Consider the following 24,937-nt stretch of genomic DNA (forward strand, 5'->3'; position numbering starts at 1 on the left):
CCGTGATAAGTTGTGGAAATCAGAATCACTATTTGCAGGAAGAGCTCACAAACGAGATCTCAGTTTTATTTAATTATAATCTCGATTGGCGCCCGTAAGAAAATTAACCAAGGTAACGGAAAATACTGCGGGGAAAATCTTGAAAATTATGGTGTGCAACGGAATATGAATGAACTCAAGTTTTCCTTCTCAAGGATCATTTGATAACAAAATTAAATATAAGGAGACGGTCTCAGTATAATTTGATCAGCGTCGAAATAGAAAATTAAGTAACCTTTTCAATACACTGAAATATCTCACGATTACATTATAGCTGCTTCAATAATTTATACTTCCTGCACCGAAAAACAAGTTTTCCCTTTAGTTAATAATTTCATAAAGAATAGAAAAGTATATCTAATATATTCTGGCTGCATTTTTATTGTTGAACACAATTCTCCGTCGGACGCTCCTGGGAATTATGTTCCATTCAGCAAGAAAGGATCACCGTGACGACACGACCACAAGTTTTATTGGCATGACCAGAAACCATGACAACATTGTAAAAGTATCGGATATTTTTAAGAAAAAGCTGTGACGATATTCACATAACTTGCCTCGCCAAGATGCAGGTGCTTTACATGTATAAGGTTTGCTTGTTTGTCGTCATGTCTGTTATTTTATCTTATTATTACATTAGTTTCGTCGGAGATGCTAATGTGACATTGAAGGATGCCGACGACTTTAGTTTGAACAAGAATATTTCTTTTAAGATGCTACAGCAAGTAAAAGATGCACTGGAGGAAGAACATTCGCCTAGTATTGGCTTTGACGACGATTTGACGTCAAGAGCAATTCAAGTTGGTAATCGTGCTCGCTTAAAAAACGTTTTCAAGAAAGCTTTAAGAAGTGAATACATCAATCTATTGGTCATTGGAGGGTCTAACAGCGCGGGCGGACAATCAGGACTTGACGAGAATAGTTTTGATGGATTATATTTCAAAGTGTTCATGAAATGGTGGAACAACATCTTTAGCAAAACGATCAAGTCCTTAGTGAAAGAGACTCATTTAACTATCGGAGCCACTGGGAGCCGTTTCTTTGCGTTTGCTACGAAACGTTTTAATTATTGCAGAAGGTGAAAAAATCGATATTGTGTCAATAGAAATCTCAGCGAATGATTGCAGATTTCGGACAGCGAAACATTTGGAACAGTTAACCCGACAACTGCTTACGTATCCTTCAGCACCCCAGCTACTTTATATTAATTTGGTAGCTAATCTGGGCTACCAGAGCAAGTCGTTTAATACGACGTGCAGAAACCTAGAGACTATTGGACAAACAGAGCTTGCGCGCCATTATGAGATTACGTCATTCAGTTTGAAGGAAATACTTTGTCGCAAGAACAAAAAAAGTCGATGGAAAGTAATTTAAACCAACATGACTGGTTCCGAAGGTAAACATATTGGCCTCAGGGCACATGCTCAAGTTGGTTTCCTGAAGATTAAACATATGCATGTGAGCAACGTTTCAAAAGAACTTATTGATGACGTGTAGGATGCTGCTGATCAAGTCGATGGAGGAAATGAAAGCTCTACTTTACCGAAGTTCTTGCTTATCGAACGTGAAAGCGAGGCTTTGAAAAAGCCATTATGCTGGACTGGAAAAATACCAAATGTTTTTAGAAACCTTCACCATCCCAATCTTCAACTTGAAGTTATAAACAACAGAAGCTTTTCACCGTGTTTTCAAGTCCGCGGAAAAAATTGAAGGGAAAGAGCGTGTCCAAAGAGCTTCGTACTGACTCTCAGCGAGGGTGGCATGGGTGGAAAAGTTCAAGCACCCTTCAGCTGACAGTTTCCTTACATCACGATCTGCGATAGTTTTACGTAGGTTCTATAGCAGAGGCCAGGCTGATATATGGCTGGATAACAATAAAGACAATGCTATTAAGACCGATTCAAACTGGAGACTGGATCGGTATTAATAATAATACAATCGCAACAAGAGTGAACCCTGGCTACCACACGATCATGGTCAGAACTTTACGGGACGGGGTGTTTATGGTCTCTGGAGTGCTTGTTGGACCCCCTGACTTTCGATTAGGGAAATATGCGTCAGACTGTAAATGAGCAATGAAAGTGAACTTAATGTCATTATTTCAGATACATTAGAGCCTGATACTTGTAGATACTAGACACAATCTTAACTGTACTGCAGAAATCTCTTCATTGAGGCAACAAGAAAGTTATTTCAAGCTGTAGTGAATAGTACGGTACCCTCCAATTAGCCAATCTGAAGCCGTGTTTACTTTCCTGGTATCCTGCGATATCACCTGGCCGAATTTGGGTACGGTAAATACTTAATCGTACGTTTTTGGTACTCTTCGACGGCATATATCAGGCTCGTTTGGTCTCGCCGTGGGCATTTTGGCTAGATTAAGTCTCGCCAAAATACTACCCATGGCTCGACCAGACACGCCTGATATGCGGCCAAAAAAATATAAACTAAGATTGTGTCGAGAGATGAGTTGATAGTTTTGAAAATTGCAAACGCTTTAGCAGGCTACAGACAAAGTCATCAGCTATTAACTGCTATTGGCGAGGTTATTTTAATCAAGTAAACAACGATTACTACAGTTGCTCAAGCGGCCAGCAAAGGTCAAACAAAAGTAATCCATTGATAAATTTCTTACTTTCTTATGTACATATATTTTTATTTATGACTAAAACAATTAATGAAGTTGTTTATCTCGACTAGAAAAAGCGGCGTATTTGTTTGCATGCGTAGTTTGTTATGCATATTTTAGATTTTTTATATATTGTAGTTCAGTTTCTATGACTCCACCTTAATTGTAATCAACACCACTAAACTGTCAGAACGCATTGTTCGTCTCAGCATCAAAAAGTATTGGTGGAAACTAAACAGACCTGACCTTATCTCATTAGCGAATAAGCCACTGTTAACTTACGTAACATCAATTTTCATGGAAATTTGCATTTTGAAACAGTTATCGGGCGTTCTTAAACACACTGAGAGTCACAGAGCATTGTTTTGAAAATAAAGCATTGTGACTGAGGGTTTTGCCATTGAATGTTATTGAAACGAGTTCCGAATATACTGTATGAAACCAGGGTGGTTTAAATAAATCGTCTATGATCGTTATGTAGCTGAAATATTTGTCTCGTTATAAATATTTCTTTGTCGTTTTAAATCTAAAAGTAAGATTACAGCTTCGGCATCAAAGATACTACCATAACCACGATAATGAGGTTTCGTTTTATAAATATACCGTATGCGATTATACGTGCTTTATCTTGGGGTAAAGATTCGATAAGATCTTCCCAATTTTTTTTTTTTTTTGTGGGGGGGGGGGGGGGCGAGGTGGGGTTCGTTCCCCGTGTTCTCTGAGCAGATTACCCTGTTTCAGTTTTTCTGAGCAGATATGTCCGTATATTTGTCTCCGGCTCCTCCTCCCCACAACAGAAAAACGAAAACGAACTCCAGAAAACGAATTCCAGTGTTTAAGGGACTGAGACGGTTCTGAATACATGAACTAGAGCAAAAACGTTTATCCAATCCCTTTCGAGGGAGCAATATCAAAACTGATGCACGTGTCCTTCAAGATATTTAGGATCAGTCCAACATGTTAGGAACAGTAAAAGTTAAAGTAGTTGTAGTGCAGTATAGTCCCGGTGGACTCCCATATAAAAAGGACCGCGGTGCTAAAGGGAAATTTTAAAAAGAACCCCTAAGAGGTTCCAAGATTCTGTTTTGTGGACATATTGTTTTCCGTTCAATATCTTAAAAGGCATCGCGAAAGCTTCCACTGTGGATCTTTGGAGGTTGAACACCCAAGCTTGTAATTCTATTTGTCGTCATTGCAGCAGCTGTTATTGTTTTGGAGCTAGGGGGCACTGTTTCTGTTGTTTGTTCTATTGCCTTCTTAAAGGGTTTCAAGCCAATCATGTGAGACCTTACGAGAGCTGCAACATGACCTGAAAACTCTAAAAGGTACCTAAGCCTCTTTTTTAACCCCTTCAAGGTACGACGAGCACCCTATCATTTTTAAATAGGATTCCCTCCCGGGAGTATAGTACTGTTGTAGAACACTACAGACAAGGTCTATCAAAATATGGATAAAACCTATCGCCTGATAAAATCTTGTTTCCAATGTATCCTTAATTTCACTGTCTAAGATATCGCAGCGCCGTTAGCAAGTAGTTTCCTTGGAACCTTCCTCTGCAGTGTCGCCGTCTGGTTTTTTCCTACATTTAGGATCACGTTTAATTCCCTTGCGGCGGGAATTCCGATACAACCGCCGTAGGATGTTAAGAACTGGGTCCTGAGTCCTGGGTCCTGGGTCCTTCGTAGGTCCTTCGTAGTTTTTAGGGACCTCTGAACCTTCAAGATGACGTTCCTCCATAATGCTGCCTTCTGGTTCACTTTCACGTTGAGGATCACATTTAGAACCTTCGTGAGAATTCTGATGTGACCTCTCTAAAGTGCTGAAAACCAGCCCGTTCGGAGTGATTTGTACATAATGTTTAGGGACTTCTGATCCTGCAAGATAACGTCCCTCCACAATGTTGCCTTCTGATTCACTTCCGTGTTCAGGATTATGTTTAGTTCCTCTGACGGAGTCCCGATACAATTTCTCTAAAATGTTGAACACCGGTCCGTTGGGAGTGATTTCTACATATTGCTTAGGGACCTCTGAACCTTCGAGGTAGCGTCCCTCCACAATGCTGCCTTCTGATTCATTTCCACTTTTAGGATCACATTTGGATCCTTGACGAGAATTAGGATGTAACCTCTCCAAAGTGCTGAAAACTAGCCCATTAGGAGTGATTTGTACATAATGTTTAGGGACCTCTGAACCTTCAAGATAACGCTCCTCTACAATTGTGTCTCCCGGTTCAGTCCCACGCTCGGGATCATATTTCGATCCTCTGACGGAATCCCGATACAACTTCTCTAAAACGTTGAAAACTGGGTCCTTCGGGGTGATTGGTTCATAATGCGAAGGAAGCTCTGAACCGGCAAGGTAACGTTCCTCCACGATGCTGCCCCCTGATTCATTGCTACATTTAGGATCACATTTAGAATCTTTTCGGGAATTGCGATGTGACCTCTCTAAAGTACAGAATACTAGCCCGTTGGGAGTGACTTTCACATAATGTTTAGGGACCTCTGAACCTTCAAGATAACGTTCCTCTAAAGTTTTGTCCACTGGCTCATTTGCACACTCAGGATCATGCTTAGATTCTTTAACGGAATCCCGATACAATTTCTCCAAAATGTTGAAAACTGGTCCGTTCGGAATGATTGGCTCATAATGTTCAGGGACCTCTGAGCCTTCAAGGTAACGTTCCTCAACAATTTTGTCCTCTGATTCATTTCCACATTTGGGATCAGATTTAGATACTTTGCGAGAACTGCAATGTAACTTCTCATACCTTTTGAAACCTGGTCCGTTTGGAGTAATTTGTAAATAATGTTTAGGCACCTCTGAGCCTTCGAGATAACGTTCCTCCACAATGCTCCCTTTTTGTCCTCTTACGGGATCATATTTAGATCCTCTGCGGGAATCCCGATACAACTTCTCTAACATGTTTAAAATTGCGTCCTTCGGGCTGATTTGTACATAATGAGAAGGGAGCTCTGAACCTTCAAGATAACGTTCCTCCACAATGTTTCCTTCTCCCTCGACTCCTTCGCGTCCACATTCGGGATCATTTTTAGATGCTTTGACGGAATCACGATACAATTTCTCCAAAATGTTGAAAATTGGGCCGTTCTGAGTAATTTCTACATAATGTCCGTGGAGCTCTGAACCTGCAAGGTAGCGTTCCTCCACAATGCTGCCTTCTGATTCATTTCCACATTTAGGATCATGTTTCGATTCTTTGCTAGAATTGTGATGTACTTTTTCTAAAGTGCTGAAAACTTGTCCGTTCGGGGTGATTTTTACATAATGTTTAGGGACCTCTGAACCTTCAAGGTAGCGTTCCTCCACGATGCTGCCATTTGGTTCATCTCCACCACATTTAGATCCTTTGCCGGAATTCCGATGAAGTTTCTCCAAAATGTTAAAAAGTGGTCTGTCCCAGGAGTTGACTTCTGGTTCATTTTCACATTTGCGATCATGGTTAGATCCTTCCCGAGCATTTCGAAATTCTAGAGTACTAAAAGTTACTTTGTTCAGAGAAGTTTGAACATAATGTTCAGGAACCTCTGAACCTTCGAGATAGCGTTCTTCCACAATGTTTCCGCCCTCTGGTTCACTTTCACATTTAGGATCATTGTTAGGTACTTTGCGGGAATTTCGATATACTTTCTCCAAGGTGCTGAAGACTAGCCCATTCGGAGAGACCCGTACATAATGCACGGGGACTTGCGAGCCGTCAAGATAACGCTCCTCCAAAATTTTCTCCTCTGGTTCATCTGCACATTTAGGACTATCATTTCCATTCTTGGAGGGATCAGAATAAGGGACGTCTGATGAGCTGAAAATTGGTCCTTTTGAAGTGATTTGTACATAATGAGCTGGAACCCTCGAGCCTCCAAAATATCTTCTGTCTAAAACATCATACACTGGTTCATCTGCATCTTTAGGAACATTATCTCGATTGTTATCGACAGACGAAGGCCTCTCCATTGAGCCGAAAATTGGCCCGTTTGGGGAGGTTTGTAGATAATGAGCAGGAACCTTTGAGCCTTGAAAATATCGTCTTTCCAAAACGTTGTATATTGGTTCATCTTCACATTTTGGATCATCTTTGGAACTGTTGGAGACCTCAGAATTAGGTTTTGGGGAGGAGCCCCGGAAAAGCTCCCTTACTGTGCAGTAAATTGGTTCTTCAGGTCGGTCCGAGGAGATGGCACTGGATTGACCATTTCCATCTACACCTTCCGGGTAGGGTCCCTCCAAGACGTAATACATTGGGTCTTTGTTTTTATCATTTTTATTATTATTCTCTTCTGGTCCATTGTCTTCCGTTGCATGGTCTGTTGGTGGTTTTTTGTTTGTAATTGGCCTTTCAAGAACGTAATCAAACGGCGCTTGGGTGTTTCCTGGGTGACGTTGTGCAATGTCTGCTGGAGCATACCAGCGGCATGGTGTGTCTTCATCCTCTAACGAAAGGTTTATCTGGGAGAGTGGTGCGTCGTATTCAGGGATTTCAAAAGGTGACGCATTGAGGGAATCTGAAAGAAGAGAAAGAATTAGCAAACAAACAAGTCAGATTACGCGTGCTCTGCGTTACATAGACACATTCTGATTACATTATAGTTTAAATAAATTGTGTAAGACCCTATTAAGCTCTAGGGAGGCTTCGTGGATTTCAATAGGGACCTAAAGAGAAGGAAATAGGGAGGGAATCCATGTTTTAGATCATAAATCAACTTGAGACAAGGAGCGGATATCTCTGCAGATGATACATCTAAAAACGGAAGTTCCTGCAAAGTAACTGTTATGCTGTTCATACGGTGCATTGCAATGTAATTTTGAACACGGAAGGGAGAACTGCCATACGAGGCTTATTAAAAGGCTCAAACAAATCGGGATAGAACTGGTGCATGCAAACCTGGTTTATGCAAGATTGCGTAACAGAACGTCTGAGTATCAAGAACTTACATGGATACTTGGACTCCAATGTATTGCAAGAAGCTCTGTCACGATCAGGCGGGTTTGCTCGGTCTATTTGTGGGCTCATCACCAATGTGTCCTGCGACAGATGCAATTGATACAGATTAGAGCCAAACAAAGCGCACGTGGTCATAAGAGCCAAACAGAAAAATGCCGTTGTCATTCTTAGTCCTTAAAGGAACTCAGTCGCGGTATTTTGTTATTTTGGCCACTTACAAAATCACGTATAAATTGAAAACCTGAAAATGATAGTTGACTAAGACAGCAAAACATTAAAGAGATAATAAAAAACTTTAAAGAAGCAAGAGTGGTTAAAGATAGGAAAATGCAAACAACGAACTTGAAAAATTTAGGCTTAACTTTCAAGATGTACAAACCGTGACGTAGCTCCTTCAATATACTTACCATTGTGGTTTCACTGATGGTGTCTGATCTCGAACGCAGCCTCTTGCTATAAAAGCAACAGTTGGAATAAATTAGTCTATTTAATAACAAAGCGTAAGGTAAAGTACTCTTGTACCCTGGATGGGAAACAAATGTATTGCAAGTTTCCCCTCGAGCACTTAATTAATCGATGAGCCAGTCAATCATGACCAGTTACTTGATTGTAATGATATCCCTCGTTATACCTCCGCACTAATCAGTGATACCATTCTTCCTTTCTGGATACTAAATTAAACAAGGAAGATATATTTGCCTTCAAATTCAAAATTACTACTAATGGGGCAATTCTTAGAATTCCTTTTTTTCGCTTGACAGCAATAAATGACAACTGCCACCACTATTCTCGTAGGTTCGCATTTTTTCAGACTTTCCCCCAACATGATATGGATTTTTAAACAAAATAACAATGTTTCAACGTCGAACAATGAGATCTTGATCCCACCCGACACACTAAACTTAAAGTAGCGACGTCCCTGTTTGTACATCTTGAAACATTTATCCTAAATTTTTCGTGATTGTAATCCGTGTTCATCTTGTCCATCCTTAACCATCCTTGTTCCTTTGTGGTTTATTGCCATCTCTTTGGTATTGCTCTACCCGCTTAGGTACTACCTCTAGGTTTTCTTCAATTTAAGGGTAGTTTTGTACGCGGCCAAAATAACTCAACATAGTGTGACTGAGCTCCTTTACACGTCGAAAATTTGGAGTGCCGTGCCCAAAAATGGTCAGCACGGTGCCAAAAATGCCGTGCCGTGCCGTGCCGATTTTTTTAGCGCGTGTAGATGGGATTTCAGTTTAGAACAGTAGTATCTATAGCCTTTTCAAAGTTACCTTGAATATCGACGGCGATACACGAGGCTGACAACAATGGCGGCTACGATTACGAGTGTAATAGGTATTACAGCGATGAGTCCCGCAGAAGAAGATTCTTTGTCTCTACTTCTTTCACGATCCTGGCTGAGAGTAGGGGGGACCTAGATGAAGAAACAACAAAAATGACAAAATTGTTAATAATTTAACGGAGGTTGTAGGAGAAATTTTCAATAGAAAAAAGTGCTTTTTCAGTAACCTGATGCACACATAGGAGAAAGCTTGGGAGAATTGAAAATTTATAAAACGAAAGATGGAATCACGCGCAAGAGTTTTTCCAGACTTCCTCGTGTGCTTTTATCAGAATAAATATGTGTAAGCAAAAAGTGGTCACTTATATTAATCAAAGGCAACAAAATTCAATGATACATCTTCCCAAATTGACAACCAGTTAGTTCACGGTATTATGAGACGAAAACGTGATAATATCTAGAAGAATTTGAAGCTATAGAAATGAGTCCTACTTTTTTTCATTTATAATACTATATTTCATTGTCTTACATTTGATGCTAAGCCAGTCTGGTTATTGTGGGATGTCTGCGGCAGGAGAATGCGAGGTGTCTGGGAAGTACCAGGACCTTTTGGTGGCATTTCTGAAATCTCAGAGTCAGTCGGTGTGGTATCGGGCTCCGTCGGCGAAACTTCAGAGGCAGTCGATTGAGCGCCGGGCACCCGTGGTAAAACTACGGAGGCCGCCGACAAGGCATAGGATGCTGTCGATGAAATGTCGATGTCAGGCTGTACATGCGGGGTGTTACGTACCAATGGTGAAACTTTGGAGAGGATTGCTTGCGTTTTAGAAGCACCAAGTGAAACTTCGGAAGTTGTTGCTTGGGTGACACCCCGAGTCATTTGGGTAGTGGGTGCTATGGGTGACATCTCGGAGATGGATGGTTGAGTAGCGGAGGTTGTCGGTGAAATCTTCGTGACGGTTGGTTGTGAAACTGCCGATTGCGAAGCGGAGGCTGTTGGCGAGATTTTGGTTGCGTCCCAGTTGGTTGAAACTACGGAGATGGTTGGCTGGGAGATGGAGTCTGTGCGTGAGATTTCGGTGATAGCAGAGTTGGTAGCAGAGGTCATCGAGGAAATTTCGGTGATGGTCGTTTGGGTTTTGAGGTATGTCGAAACCTTGGAGATAGCGAGGGTATGTGATGGACTGACAGACATGATGGCACTTGAAGCGTTTTGCTGAATGATTGAAGAGTGCGAAGGTGTTATCCTTGAAGTTGACAGCACTCTTAAGGATTTTTCCATTGAATGTATGGTTGAAGATCTTGTCACAGTCGCGTTGGTTACAGGGCCTATGAAGAGATGAGCATGCCAATGAAATAAATACTCCGGCACGGTTTGCGCTTCTTGAAAAGTTCAACCTAAATTTTTCAAGTTCGTCGCTTACAATCCCTGTTAATCATCTCCATCCTTGCTTAACCATCCTTGTTCCTTTATGGTTTATTATTATCTCTTTGGTGTCTTTCCATATCTTAGCAAACTACTATTTTCAGGTTTCGTTCAATTTAAAGGTGATTTTGTGTGTGGAAAAAATAACTCAGATTACCTTGATTGAGCTCCTTTAAATGTCAACAGCAACAATTTTCTTTGTTATCACGAAATCCAATGAAAAATCATTTTCTTCCCGTAAGGACTAATGAACGTGCCAAATTACGCTTAAGTATATATGTAGCAAATTTTACGCCTTTTAACACGGTGTGTACAAAATTCTTAAAAGTGGTTGTTCACCAAAAACAACAACCATGACAACAACCACGCGCACGTGGGTCCCCGGGGGGAGTATGATGAGATGCTGATCGGTGTTACTTACATATGGCATTTCCTACAAGCTTGAAAAGAAGGCAGCCTGAATCAAATCGGACCCGTTGTGTAGTCTGTATCACTCTGCAGTCCATAACCAAATTCATTATCTTCCCCCGGAATATATTTGTACCTGGTACATTTTTGTTTACCTGTGAGAAAAGCAAATTTATATGTAAGTTAACTTACAAACTTATACAAATCCTTCCATAGTTAGCTGTAGAGGAAAAAGTACAAAATTATAGAGTCCGCATTGTTTTCTTGGTTCTAAAATTGCGGCTCAATGTCCGTTTCTTTATTGCCCAAGTAGACTTGTCACAAATTGCAATGAGACTAAAATACAACTCGATTTAACGGTACAGTTAAAGGTACAGTTAAATATTTGTACCTGGTATATTGTTGTTTACCCAAGAGAAAAGCAAATTTCTATTGATTTATAAACTTATACAAAATAGCTAGCTTTACAGTCAGTCCATCATCTTTTGAAAATCTACAGAATTTTTCTTTGTTCGGAAAATAAGACTACTCGATAAGTGAACAGTTTTCGGTGGGTCATTTTCGGATATTATTAGCCATTTAGTTGCTCCATCAAAACTAGGTAGACAATAGCCTACGTTTGGCGCGAAAATATGTTCAAATATTTGACCGCGGACATTGTCGGTTGTGAGAAGCGATCAGTTTTCCGAAAGCGTAGCTCGAGCAAATATTTTTCGCAACACACGCAGTTTTGAAAATTGGGGAATATCCCTTGGATAGTCCCCAGTTTTACTTGGGGCATATGCATTCATGTGACGTGTTTAGACCAATCGTACGTAAGCGAAGATATTTGATGGATTATAAACAATTATTTGAGGAGGTTTTTGTGATATCCAGAATAGTCAAGGTCAAGGTAGGGGTTACCAGCCGAAGCCGAAGGCTGAGGCTGATAACCCTTACCGAGACCTTGATTATTCTGGATATCACAAAAACCGAATCCAATAATTGTTTTATTATACATTGACGGAAAAGAAATGGAAGTCATGTTTTTGCTTCTTCACTGACGGCAAGCAACACAAAGCGCGCGAACTTGACATGATTACCCTTAGAAATCATGCACCGTGGTCATACATGACATGATTACCCGTGACCTTGAGTGTCCTTGACATGATTATTGTATAATCTGCAGTTATGACGTCACAGGCGCTGATTTCGAAAATTCACTGTACGCTTTCGGCCAATCAGAAAAGAGATAGTGGGTTCAATGTATAATAATAATCAATATCAGTGTCCTCCTATATACAAAGATTCTTAGTCACGACCAAAATGTTTTTGATTATCCCTACATTGTTAAAAATATCCTTGGATTACCGCGCGCATCAGCAAATAATCATTTACCATATTGAGAAAGCTTCCTATTGTCACAAAATCTCTGCAAATCCTTAGAAAGTCAACAGCTGTTTTTACAGCTGTGCAATATCACACACAATTTGCAGATGACAAATCGAGCAGTAAAATCTCACTCAGAATTATATCTTTTCAAACCAACTTCTTTTAGTCTGTCAATTAAAATTCATAGTTTCTCACACGTTCGAATTTGTTACCCTTTTTTCTCTATGAGATTTATTTGATTATCCCTACTTTGTTAAAATATCCCTCTTGGATTACCGTATCAGCAAATAAGCGTGAACCATTTGTCATACTATCTCTGCAAATTCTTAGACAGTCATTAGCTGTGTTTTTTTTACAGTAGTGCAATATCACACACAATCTGCAGATGGAAAATCAAGCATTAAAAGCTCACTCAGAATTGTATCTATTCAAACCAATTTTTTTTAGTCTCTCCATTAATTTACATGGTTTTTCACACGTCTTATTTTGTTACATTCTCTCTCTAGAGGCAGTCTTAAAAAGAAAACAATGTGAATACTACTTCATGAGGTACCCTGAAGTTATCTCACTACTAAAACGTATTTAGCAAACCGTCTCCTCAAAATGACAGGCTAAAAAATTCTGAAATTTTGTTCTCCATCGTGTTTCTTTATCACATTACACAAACTTCCTGGGATTTGAAAAAACGCCCAGAGAAAGTCCCAAGTGATCCCAAAAATGGAATTCCACCAGTCACAAAAAAATGCAAAATGTCATTCTACACGTACAGTATCACAGAAGCTGCAGAATGAAAACACTTGGAACCTCTTGAAACCAAAGCAATATCCATTTGCCTTGCTAATTGCCATTCTTGAAATATTAGCTCCGTTAGATTACCACATAAGCCACGAGGTTCCCTTCAGTTTCTATATAAATGCTCGAGCCTCCTGTCTGTCTTGCATTGTATGGATATTGTAGCTTTTGAAATAGATTAGGAGTTTATTGTTCTTGGAATAGGATAAAGCAGGGGCGGATTTAGGGGGATGGATTGGGTGGCTGGCCATCCCCTTTTTGAAGAAGCAAAATAAAATTGTGAATATTACAGAAGAAATGAATAGAAACACGTTGGACATTCACTTCATTGTAATTTCTGCTTTGTGGTAGTGCTATACTATATGTGGTGTAACAACTTTAAATTAGTTTCCAATGCCTAAATTGAAACATCTTGGAGGCATGCCCCATTGATTTTACAACTTCAAGGTATCATTTATCCCTACAAACCTCTTGAAAAATTGTGGATCCGTCTCTGCTAAAGATAACCCAAGTTCATTTGAAAATGTGCACTTACCCTTAGGACGTATGGCGCATTTGAGTCTCTGCGACTAAGCGTGAAAAGTTTCACCGCAGAGTTGTAGTAATTTCTTAAGGAAATTTTCGAGCCCCTGCATCCCAAATACCAAGAAGAGCGAATATCCAATGTGCAAGTCCAGAACTGCCAGAAAACAAACCACAGTGAAATTTCTCTCCGCTCACCAAAGGCTAGTGTTGGTAAGCGTTTGTCTGCATTCTCCGTAGTAAACGAAGTAATAAAACCACAGCCTATGAATTAAAAATGATAGAGATGTTGTGTTTATTCTTGCATAATATGCGTAGTTAATATAACGTTTGCATACAACTGACCGTCTTCACAGATAACGAATCTTGTTAAAATTGGCGACCTATTATTAGACAAGTACGTTTTTTAATTCGGCTTTGTTCGTAATCTATTAAGATCTTATTCTCCGCCTCTTCAATGATCAGCTATCTTTGATTATGAAGTTTTCTTGTTATTATTTCTCTACCTTGAAAAAGCTATGCTTATGATTACTATTTCACTAAAGGTTCCTTCTGCTTGGAATTCGTAACGGAAATTACGCACATAACAAAACACAGTATGTTGTCATAGCAACAGATAATTTTTAGGCCCCTTTGAACTTTTGTTTGCAATCACTGCGGTTTAGTGAATATATGAAATATCGTATAGTTGAACTGCGAGAGAAAGATATGCCACATGAAAGAGCATTGCAGTGTGAACGCAACTTAGGCACTCATGAAAAAAAAGCGAAATTAATATCATGCTTGAACGGGATTCGAAGGCATTAACTCTGCGATATCAGTGCCTGACCCTAATCAACCGGGCCATGGGTTCGAATCCGCTATTGTCGTAACAGTGCATGCCTTATGAAATTCGTTCGAATTCACAACTGGGATGATCTTTCATATATTATATTACTGAGGCTTATTGACTTGAAAAGTCTCGTAACGAAACCAAAATTGGGCCTCGTTTAATTACCTTGAGCAATCTATTAGCTTTCCGTGTTCTACCTCAATCAAATCTATACTTTGTTTTGGTAATTCCACAAGGCAACACTGGCAACAAACCCAATATCTTGCACGTTATTTATGTCCATCGACAGAATGTCAATAAAAGAGACGTTCGTCGCAATGTTCTGCTCAAAATGTTTCATGAGGAAAAATTGAAAAAACTACAGCAAAAGAAATCTTAGAGCTCTAACTTACTGTCATATTTGATTCCTTGACTGAAATAACACTCTGCCTCGATGCGATCTTTTGGTTGCTGTTTTCTTTTTCGGGGGGTTTGGGGCATATTTTCATGCTTAATTGCATAAGTTTAGTATTGATTCACAGAAAACCGAAGGGTTAAAACAACGCAAATATATCTCGGGACTTCAAACTGTTAGGCGCTAAAAATGTGTTACAGCACAAATCAAAATGGATTCCAAGAAAGAATAAATTCAGCTTTTACACAGTCAAGATTAAAATTGTGAGTTTTTTCTTGTTCTATAGTAAGCTCTCTCAGAAAAACCATATTGATTAGGAAGAAATTTCAAATCAAGCTTTCTAAAAGCATTTCAATATCATAGATACGTTTTGCTGTTGGCAGATCTATGATGTCGATAGCAACAAACCGATCAAAGTTCATTTTTCTAATCCGTTAAGGGGTTTTGTTCTGAGTTTTTCAAATTGTATATTTTACGAAAAACCCAATGTTGATCTTGTCTTACACTAAAAGCAATTCCAAAGAGTTGTTTTCGAGTTCATATGAGTACTGTTTCGAGATGAAAGAATTCTGATATCCTTTTGCTGACGTACTGAGTGCCCAAAATCGGTTCTTTAGACGCAAATTCTTTCCAAATATGAGCTCACCGATTCTTAACATGCAAAACTACTTCCATTTATAATACGTCTTCACCTAAAATACGCTTAAGGTTCATGAAAACCGACATTCTTTCAAATATCAGGGCTTGTGTACGCTTTCAGATTTTTTAGTGCATTCTAATTTCGGCCTAAACCGAAAAATATGAAGTTCCAAAAATGCGCCCTTTTAGAACAATACCCTTTAAATATGATACCACCCTAAAATTAAATATGTCTCCAAGTTAAAGGGATCCTTTTCTGAGCTCAAACTTTCGTTCCTACACTTTCCATTGAAAGCCAAGTAATGTGAATTTTTTTTAATAAACAGTATTCTCTTACCTCGATTTAATTGTCTCCTCAGTTTTCGGTTTTCAACGCACGACCATCGCCAATCGTGAAAAGCAAATGTCGCATTTCTGGCAGGACACATACAGGAGCAATCGCGAGCCCTATCCACTGCGTAGAAAGACTTGCAATCGCTGCCTGACTGGGCGCCATTTCGTTTGCAAATTGAAGCAGGTATCTTGAAAGCGTCTCTGCCATGGCTTGCCCTGGTTATCACGAAGGCCTGTACTGATGCAAAGTTGATGCAACACTGCACAATCAGAGCCAAAAATATTATCTTCATTTCTAATTTGATGAAATGTGGAAAGCTCCAACTGCACTCTTGTTGTCCAGAGCGACAAGTGATCTTGAGTTCCCAAGAACTGATGACGTTATTCACTGAGAGAATTATATCTGGTCTGTCGGTGTCACTCCCTAAGTTTGTAAGCTGTCTCGCACACGAAATGGAAATTCCAATTTACTTCCTCGGTTGTGCTCGGGAAACGTATGTTGTCAAAAGATCGTGTGCATTCATAGCACTAATGAGAAGAAGTCATTAGCGGTCAAGTCTAAGTTGAACTGGAGACGAAATTCCTAACAGTCTTAGCTAGTGGACCTTTATCACTGAACCGATATTATTCTTTCTAAAAAGCACTTGGCTTTCAAGTCGTTTTTTTGACATCATGTAGGAAGATACAAAGAAATGAAATATAGATACTAGCATTACTACATCAATAGCAACGATCGCAAGACATTCTCGGTAATTAGGTTAAAAAGTCCCTCTCTTAATAAATCCGTTAAGAATGACTACATTGTTGCACTATTGAGCTCAGAGTACGAGGAACTTTTCTGGAGAAAAAAAGCGCAGCTTTCTGGTCCGGCGTTTATTTTTAATTGGTCTTCACAAATAAACAATAAAATAGAAGTCACCCCACTTAGAGTGTTTTTATGTATTCCATTGGTGCGGTAATTCGATCGTTTTAATGTTTGAAGAAAAAGTTATTTCTCAAAGGTGCAATACTTTGCACAGCATGCAGTCAAATATTTCTGAAACTCTTCTTTTTGAGAGTTGGCCATATTGGACTCCCATCATACATTGCTAATTATAATTAGAAATTTTCAAAGCACCGGTCGCTGTATCGTGCACGTGCGAGTGTTGCTTTGTGCTCTTGCTTATTGCCCGCGCGCGAATAAACAAGCGAGACTTAAGCTTATATATTATACGAGTAAAACTCGCTAAATGCTGCGGCCCCAAATGACGACACACGAGTTTTTGATGGCATCACCTGAAAAAGTCACTTACACCCCTTAACAAACATGAACAAAGATGTTTACCAGACGTGGAAAGGAGCACGTTTGTTTAAATATTAACTGAAGTGGGACTATTTTCGCAGCGATAAATTTTAAGTGAATATGGTGTGGGGTCATATTTTGCCACCTAGCCATTATCGGTTCTCAAAATTTCGCGATTTTTCAAAAATGCTTGCACCTTTTCAAAAGCGTTTTGGAACTTTAAATTGATACCAAATTGCACCTGGTCATCTCATTTTTGCGGATAGCTTTCTAGTGAACATAACTTGAGGACTAACATGAAAGTTCGTGACAATAACTTTAAACATCTTGAAAACCCTTCCACAGCTAATGGGAGGCGGTGCCGTTCTTAATAGCAGACTTTTCCAAGTTTCACGTGTAGGATTCGTATTGTACAAAAAACATTGCAATAACAAAAAGTAGGAGTGCATCGCTTTGAAGATTTATGACGTAACAACCGATCAAAATGCTGCATGGAATAAATACCAAAGAGGAGTCAATCGAAATTTTAGTGCAGTTACTAATCGGAATAAACAGATAAAGTCAATCTTCTCTTAAAATATCGAGTTGCTCTTGAACAATTGAGCGGTTGGTAATACAGATAAAGCCGTCGGTATTACGTGGGTTCAACCGTATATATACCGTGTTCAGATCTTTTTTAGCAAAGCTTAAATGCTGTAATTTTGCGCAAGACCCCAGAATCTAAACAGTTCAAATTCTTGAAACTCTTTTTAGTACCAGGTCAGTTTACATTGACGCAGAACTCGAGTGGTAAATGTACATCAACTCCGTTCCGTGAAGAAAAGATCTATATCAACCCATAAAAAAAATTGATGATCAAAGTACTTCTAAAAAAACTATTTATTTCAATTCCCTTTATACGACCTCTGATACATGTATAGCAACAACTAAGACATCTGTTTACTTTGTTTTCCTTCACCGTTCAATTTTTAGGATACGTTCAAGACTGTACATTATTAACACCTCGATATTTCTTTAACGTGTTTTCGTTTGAATCTCATCTGAACGAACAAATACAATGGTTGTTTATTTGTTTATTTATCTCCTTGTCTATTCTATCCCTCTAAACCATAATTATTGCCATCTGCTAGGACTTATGGGTAAAGCTCCTACTCAAGAACGTTATAGATTGGTTCATTGATGATGTTAGGATAATCACTGAGTTTCTTTGTGTAACTCTTCCAAAGTGTGGTAAACTGGTTCTTCTGGCGATGTTGCATTATAATGGGCAGTTCCATCTGAATCTACAGGTTCAAGATAAGGTTCCTCCTCTTGGTCATTAACACCATCTTGCTCAGGTCCATCCTCTCCTGGCATTGAAAACTCCTCGATGAGTTTATAAACAGGTTGTTCTTTAATCTTTAATCTTTGATCTTTAATCATTATTTATACACGGTAAAAAATTCAGGTAAAATAAAGTCTAATAAAATGTCTAAGATCCTAAACCTAAAATTCTAATCCTAATATTATATTAACTTACAACAATATTTTTCTAATACGTCTAATAGCTGGAAAATAAGCTTGGGACTTTACATCTTTACATCATAACCAGGATTCTCCAGCGTTCTGTAAATGAAATACAACGAAACAAATACATTTAAATATCAACAATAACAACAGCAACAATTTTTTTCTCCGTTATCACTCAATCCAGTGGAGAACCATTTTCTTCCACTAACGATTAATGGAATTTAGCGAAATTATATCGCAGCTGATACGGTCTGTAAAAAACTATTTAGAGTGTCTGTTTACCAAGAAGTTAACAAAAACGCATGATTATTTTTTTCTGCCGGAGCAGAATAAAGGACTTCCAAAGCTTAGATTTGACATAAATTCTGAAGATCATGCGATGGTTCTAATGCTAATTCTGGGACATTGGTAAAACATCAAGACATTATCCCCTATTAGGATGATACTTTTCCTAATGACATCACTTGTGCCAGCTTGGCAACTCTAAGGGGAAATAAAGAACTAGATTGATATTAGTACCCCGCGGAGGGAGACCTACGTGGGAAAGGTCGGGGATCCTCGTCGGAAAATTTGAATTAAACCCTAAACGAGACCAATCCGGTTGTGGTTCGAGCAATAGTTGACTGCTAAAGGATTCCGCTTTAAAACGGACAATGACAGCGTTTTGCATTATTTCCTCGAGTGCAACCTTAAAATAACCTTGACGGCTAAAAATAGTGGCGTTTCGTCCTGAACGCCCCACATGTAAGTGAGACCAAAATGCGTGCATGTGATTTTCACCACTAAGAGAGACGAAGAGCATCTTCAAACTTTTCACATGGGAGTTCCCCCGTATCCCGGATTAGGTGTTGATCTGTCGAACTTACATGTGGTATTTCCTTCAAGCTTGAAAAGAAGGCAGCCTGAATCAAATTGGACTCGTTGTGTAGTCTGTATCACTCTGCAGTCTATAACCAAATTGATTATCTTCCCACAGAATATATTTGTCCCTGGTATATTGTTGTTTACCTGTGGGAAAAGTAATATGCTATTAAAATTAACTTCCACAGTTCTGCTGATAGCGGTATATTGTAAACCTAAATGGACCTTTCCATAGTTGAGCTGGGAAACGAAAAAAAACAAAACAAAATAATTGAAACCGCAATGTTATCTTGGTTCTAAAATTGCAGCTCAATGTCCGTTTCTTGATCACACATTTATCACAAATTTCACTGAATTTCACATCTTCTCTTACAATTTGATTTAGCTGTACCTTAAAATCGCTGCATTTTGATAGCTAGCTGTACAGTTAATCTATCATCTTTTGAATATCTACAGAAATTTTCGTAGTTCGCCAATGTGTAAAGATACTTCACAAACTCATTAATATCTCATCAAGTTTAAACAAGTGAAATCATGACCATGACGGTGTTTGGATATCTGATCTTAATTAGCACAAATTTTTACGATTTTATCTATCGTTTTCTCCTTAGTTTTAGTTTCAATTGAGAAAATATATCAAACACTCAAGGCGGTTTTTGACCACATTTCCCAACACCTCAACGTTCTTCAAAAATACTCCTCTGCGTGTCGTATTTTTAACTCCCCTCTGGGTGTTTGGAAATATGGTCATCTTCGGACATCGTTGACCCATTTAAGTGTTCCTATCATACTTATTTATTATCAATGTCCTCGTATATAGGAAGACACTAAGCATCGACCAAAATATTTTTGATTATCCCTACATTGTTAAAAAATATTCTTTTTGTATTACCGCATCAGCAAATAATCGTTAAACGTTTTGTTAAAGCTTCGTTTTGTTACGATATCTATGCACGTCATTTTTTTGCAGTTATGCAATACTTCACACAATCTGCAAATGAAAGATCGAGTAATAGAGAAACTCACTTAGAACCATATTTGTTTAAACCAAGTCTCTCCAATTCATAGTTTCTCACACATTTGAATTTGGTGCCCTCACTGTCTAAGAGAGGTCTAAAAACAGCCAGTGGTATACTATAAGAGGTGCTCTGACTATCTCGCTGTTTAAACGTAGTTAGCAAACCGTCTCCTCGACATAACAGGCAAAAAAATTCTGAAATTGTGTTCGCCCTCTTATTTCTTTATCATGTTTATTACACAAATTTCGTGGAATTTGAAGAAAAGGCCTAGAGAAAGTCTCAAGTTAGCCCAAAAATTGAATCGCTCCAACCACAAAAAAGTGCAACTGCAAAAGTTTCATTCTACCGGTACAGTATCACTGAAGAGGCAGAATGAAAACACTTGGAACCCGTTGAAACCAACGCAACATCCATTCACCTTGTTAATTGCACTCTTGAAGTATTAGCTCCGTTAGATCACCACATAAGCCACGAGGTTCCCTTCAGTTTCTATGTATAAGTCTTAAGTGTCCTGTCGGTCTTGCATTGTATGGATATTGTAAGAAGTTCAGGGGCGTATTCAGGAAGGGGGGTGGCTGCTACCTTGGAGCTGCAGAATCAATGGGGCATGTTCCTAGAATGTTGCAATTTGAGAATTGAAACATAATTGAAAACCATTTCACTAGAAATTCTAGCAATGCCACAAAGTAAAAATTACAACGAGGTATCTGTCCAAGGAGTTTGCCTACATTTCTGCCATAATATTCATAACCTCTTTCAATTTTTTTTATGTTTTAATAATAATAATAATAATAATAATAATAATTTGATCACCTGGTATGTTAAAAAGCGCACTATAAATCAATAAATTATTATTATTATTATTATTATTATTATTATCATTATTAATACTAGTAATGGTTTATTAACAGAGTATCCATACAAAAAAATGGCTCTTCATCTGTTACTACCTAATAAATTACAAAAACCACAAAAACTAAATCCAACTAACGAATAAATAGAAGAAACGAGTAGACGCTAAATATATGCACAAGGTAAAATGTTTTGCTTCTTCAAAAGGGGAATGACTTGCCACCCAATCCAGCCCCCCTAAATCTGCCCCTGAAAGCTCAAAGCTCTTGGATTAGGCTAAAGATAAGCCAAGTTCATTTGAAAATGTGCACTTACCCTCAGAACGTATGGAGCACTCGAGTTTCTGCGACTAAGCGTGAAAAGTCTCACCGCAGAGTTGTAGTACTGTCTTAAGAAAATTTGCGAGCCCATGCATCCCAAATACCAAGAAGAGCGAATATCCAATGTGCAAGTCCAGAACTGCCAGAAAACAAACCACAGTGAAATCTCTCTCCGCGCGCCAAAGGCTAGGGTGGGTAAACGTCTGTCGGCGTTCTCCACGGTAAACGAAGTAATAAAACCACAGCCTATGAATTAAAAATGATAGAGAAGTAGCCGAGAAGCTGTGTTTATTCATGCATAATTTTCGTAGTTAATATAACGTTTGCATTACAACTGACCGTCTTCACAGATAACGAATCTTGTAAAAATTATAGTGACCTATTATAAGACAAGAAATTTTTTTTTCATTTCTGTGTTCGTAATCTATTACAATGTTCTTCTCCCGTGAATGTACAGATAATTATACTTTGATTATGAATTTTTCTTGTTATTGTTTCTCTCCCTTGAAAAAGCTATGTTTTCACTGAAGGTTTCTTCTTCTTGGAATTCTTAACAAAATACATTATGTTTACATACCACCAGACAATTTTTAGGCTGCTTTGATTTTAGGTTCCAGTCATTGCGGTTTAAGCAAGTGAATATATAATATCATATAGTTGAACTGCGAGAGAAAGACATGTCACATGAAAGAACATCGCAGTGTGAACGCAACTTGGACACTTTCGGAAAAAAAAAGCGAAATTAATATCAAGCTTGAACGGGATTCGAACGCACTATCTCTGCGATATCAGTGCATGACTCTAATCAACCGGGCCATGGGTTCAAATCCGCTATTTTCGTAACAGCGCATTCCTTATAAGTTTTGTTCACAAAAGGGATGATCTTTCATACATTACTGAGGCGTATTGACTTGAAAAGTCTCGTAACGAAACCAAAATTGGGCCTCGTTTAATTACCTTGAGCAATCCATTAGCTTTCCGTGTTCTACCTCAATCAAATCTATACTTTGTTTTGGTGATTCCACAAGGCAACATTAACAACAAACCCAATGCCTTGCACATTATTTATGTCTGTCGACAGAATGTCAATAAAACAAACTTTCGTCGATATGTTCTGCACGAGGTGTTTCATAAAAAAAAAAAAGTAAACATAAAAAATCGTAGAGCTCTCACTGTCATACTTAATTTCTTGACTGAAATAACACTCTGGCTCGATGCGATCCTCTGGGTGCTGTTTTCTTTTTTGGGGGGTTTGGAGCATTTTCATGCTTAATTGCATAAGTGCAGTTTTGATTCACAGAGAATCGAAGGGTTGAAGCAACGCAAATATATCTCGGAACTTTTAAAATGTACGTTAGACGCTAAAAATGTGTTACAACAATTTGCTTAATTTCGAATGCAAACGAAAACGGATTCCAAGAAAGAATAAATTCAGCTTAAACACAGTCTAGATTAAAATTGTAAGTTTTTTCTTGCTCTAGAGAAAGCGCTTTTTCCACCCATTAAGCTCTCTCAGAAACACCATAGTGATAGCTAGAAATTTCAAATAAAGCTTTCTAAAAGCATTTCAATATCATAAATATGTTTTGCTGTTGGCAGATCGGTGATGTCGATAGCAACAAATCGATCACAGTTCATTTTTCTGATCCGTTTAGGGGTTTTATTCCGGGATTTTATCAAATTGTACATTGTACTTTTACACTAAAAGCAATTTCAAAGAACTGTTGTCGAGTTCATATGAGTACCAGTAGCCTGTTTCAAGATGAAAAAATTCTGATATCCTTTTGTTGACGAACTGGTGCCTAAAATCGGTTTTTACAAGTAAATTCTTTCCAGTTATAAGCACACCAATTATTAACGTCCAAAATTGCTACCGAAAATAAGAAGTCCTTCCCCAAAATACGCTCAAGGTTCCTGAGAACTAATATTCTTTCAAATATCAATGCTTGTGTACGCTTTCAAAATTTTTGGGGCATTCTAATTTCGGCCTAAAACGAAAAGCATGAGGTTCCAAAAAATGCGCCCTTTTAGAACAATACCCTACAATTATGATGACAACCTGAAAATAAGTAAATCTACAAGTTAAAGGGTCCCTTCAGGGGCGTAGCTAGGGGGGTCCTGAGGTGCCCGTGACGCCTCCCCCCCCTTTTGTAAGCTTTTTTTAAGAAAGGAAACAACCTACAACAGGCGGCGAAAACGACATGACATGTACAATCTGGTGAGTACCCTTACTTTGACACAGTGTGACCCCCCCCAACTCCCCCCCCCGGCTACGCTCAAAGTTTTGTTTCTACACATTCTATTGAAAGCCAGGTAATGTGATTTTTTTTTTTAAAACAAACAGTATTTTCGTACCCCGATTTAATTGTCTCCTCAGTTTCCGGTTTTCAACGCACGACCATCGCCAATTTTGAAAAGCAAACGTCGCATTTCTGGCAGGACACATACAGGAGCAATCACGAGCTCCATCCACAGCGTAGAAAGATTTGCAATCGCTGCCTGACTGGGTGCCATTTCGCTTGCAAATTGAAGCAGGTATCTTGAAAGCGTCTCTGCCATAGCTTGCTCTGGTTATACTGAAGGCTTGTACTGATGCAAAGCTGATGCAACACTGCGCAATCAAAGCCAAAAATATTATCTTCATTTCTAATTTGATAAAACGTGGAAAGCTCCCACTGCACTCTTGTTGTCCAGAGAGACAAATGATCTTGAGTTCCCAAGAACCAAAGAACTGATGACGTTATTGACTGAGAGAATTATATCTGGTCTGTCGATGTCAACCCCAGTTTGTAAGCTGTGTCGCACACGAAATGGAAATCCCAATTTACCTCCTCGGTTGTGCTCGGGAAATTAAAGGTATATTGTTAAAGGTCGTATGCATTCATTGCACTGATGAAAATAAGTCATTAGCGGTTAGCTTCAGGTTGAACTGGAGACAAAATTCCTAACAGTCTTAGCATGTGGACCTTTATCGCTGAACTGATATTTTTAAATATATTTGACTGCTGTGCAAAGTTTGCATCTTTGAGAAATAACTGTTTTTTCGAACATTAAAACGATCGAATCACCGCACCAATGAAATACATGTACATGGAAACATTCGACGTGGGTTACTTTCTAATTTATTGTTTATTTCTGAAGAGTAATTCAAAATAAATGACCAGAAAGCTGCGCTCTTTTTCTCTAGAAAAGTCCCTCCTACTCTGAGCTCAAAAGCATAACAATGTAGTCATTCTTCATGGATTTATTAAGAGAGGGACTTTTTAACCTTATTACCGAGAATGTCTTGTGGGCATTGCTATTGCTGTAGTAATGCTTGTATCTATATTTCATTTGTTTGAATCTTCGTCCATGATGTCAAAAAACGACTTGACAACCAAGCGCTTTTTTGAAAGAATACTCTTCTTTTTGAAAGTCGGCCATATTGGACTCCCATCATGCATTGCTGATTAGAATTTGGA

At 38.7% G+C, this 24,937-nt stretch overlaps 1 protein-coding gene and 1 pseudogene across 3 annotated transcripts; one reads left to right on the top strand and one right to left on the bottom strand.

The window, feature by feature from the left end:
- Positions 1–605: 605 nt before the first annotated feature.
- Positions 606–2,135, top strand: LOC145503021 (uncharacterized; annotated as a pseudogene).
- Positions 2,136–3,766: 1,631 nt separating this feature from the next.
- Positions 3,767–23,733, bottom strand: LOC145503015 (uncharacterized). 3 transcript variants are annotated; one of them, XM_081482438.1, is made up of 9 exons: positions 15,638–16,196; positions 13,449–13,699; positions 10,764–10,905; positions 9,587–10,245; positions 9,446–9,544; positions 8,906–9,048; positions 8,036–8,081; positions 7,619–7,709; positions 3,767–7,188 (listed from the first exon to the last, which is right to left on the bottom strand). In XM_081482438.1, the coding sequence occupies exons 1-9, from the start codon at positions 15,924–15,926 to the stop codon at positions 4,193–4,195; spliced, it is 4,716 nt and encodes a 1,571-aa protein (XP_081338564.1). In that variant the 5' UTR covers positions 15,927–16,196; the 3' UTR covers positions 3,767–4,192. The 3 variants fall into 3 exon arrangements, with proteins under 3 accessions (XP_081338564.1, XP_081338563.1, XP_081338565.1); XM_081482437.1 differs by having other exon boundaries at positions 9,446–10,245; XM_081482439.1 differs by lacking the exons at positions 10,764–10,905; positions 13,449–13,699; positions 15,638–16,196 and adding exons at positions 19,291–19,432; positions 21,472–23,733 and having other exon boundaries at positions 9,446–10,245.
- Between the last annotated feature and the right edge of the window lie 1,204 nt (positions 23,734–24,937).

This window comes from Orbicella franksi, chromosome 11, assembly GCF_964199315.1.
Source record: "Orbicella franksi chromosome 11, jaOrbFran1.1, whole genome shotgun sequence".
Classification (NCBI taxonomy): domain Eukaryota; kingdom Metazoa; phylum Cnidaria; class Anthozoa; order Scleractinia; family Merulinidae; genus Orbicella; species Orbicella franksi.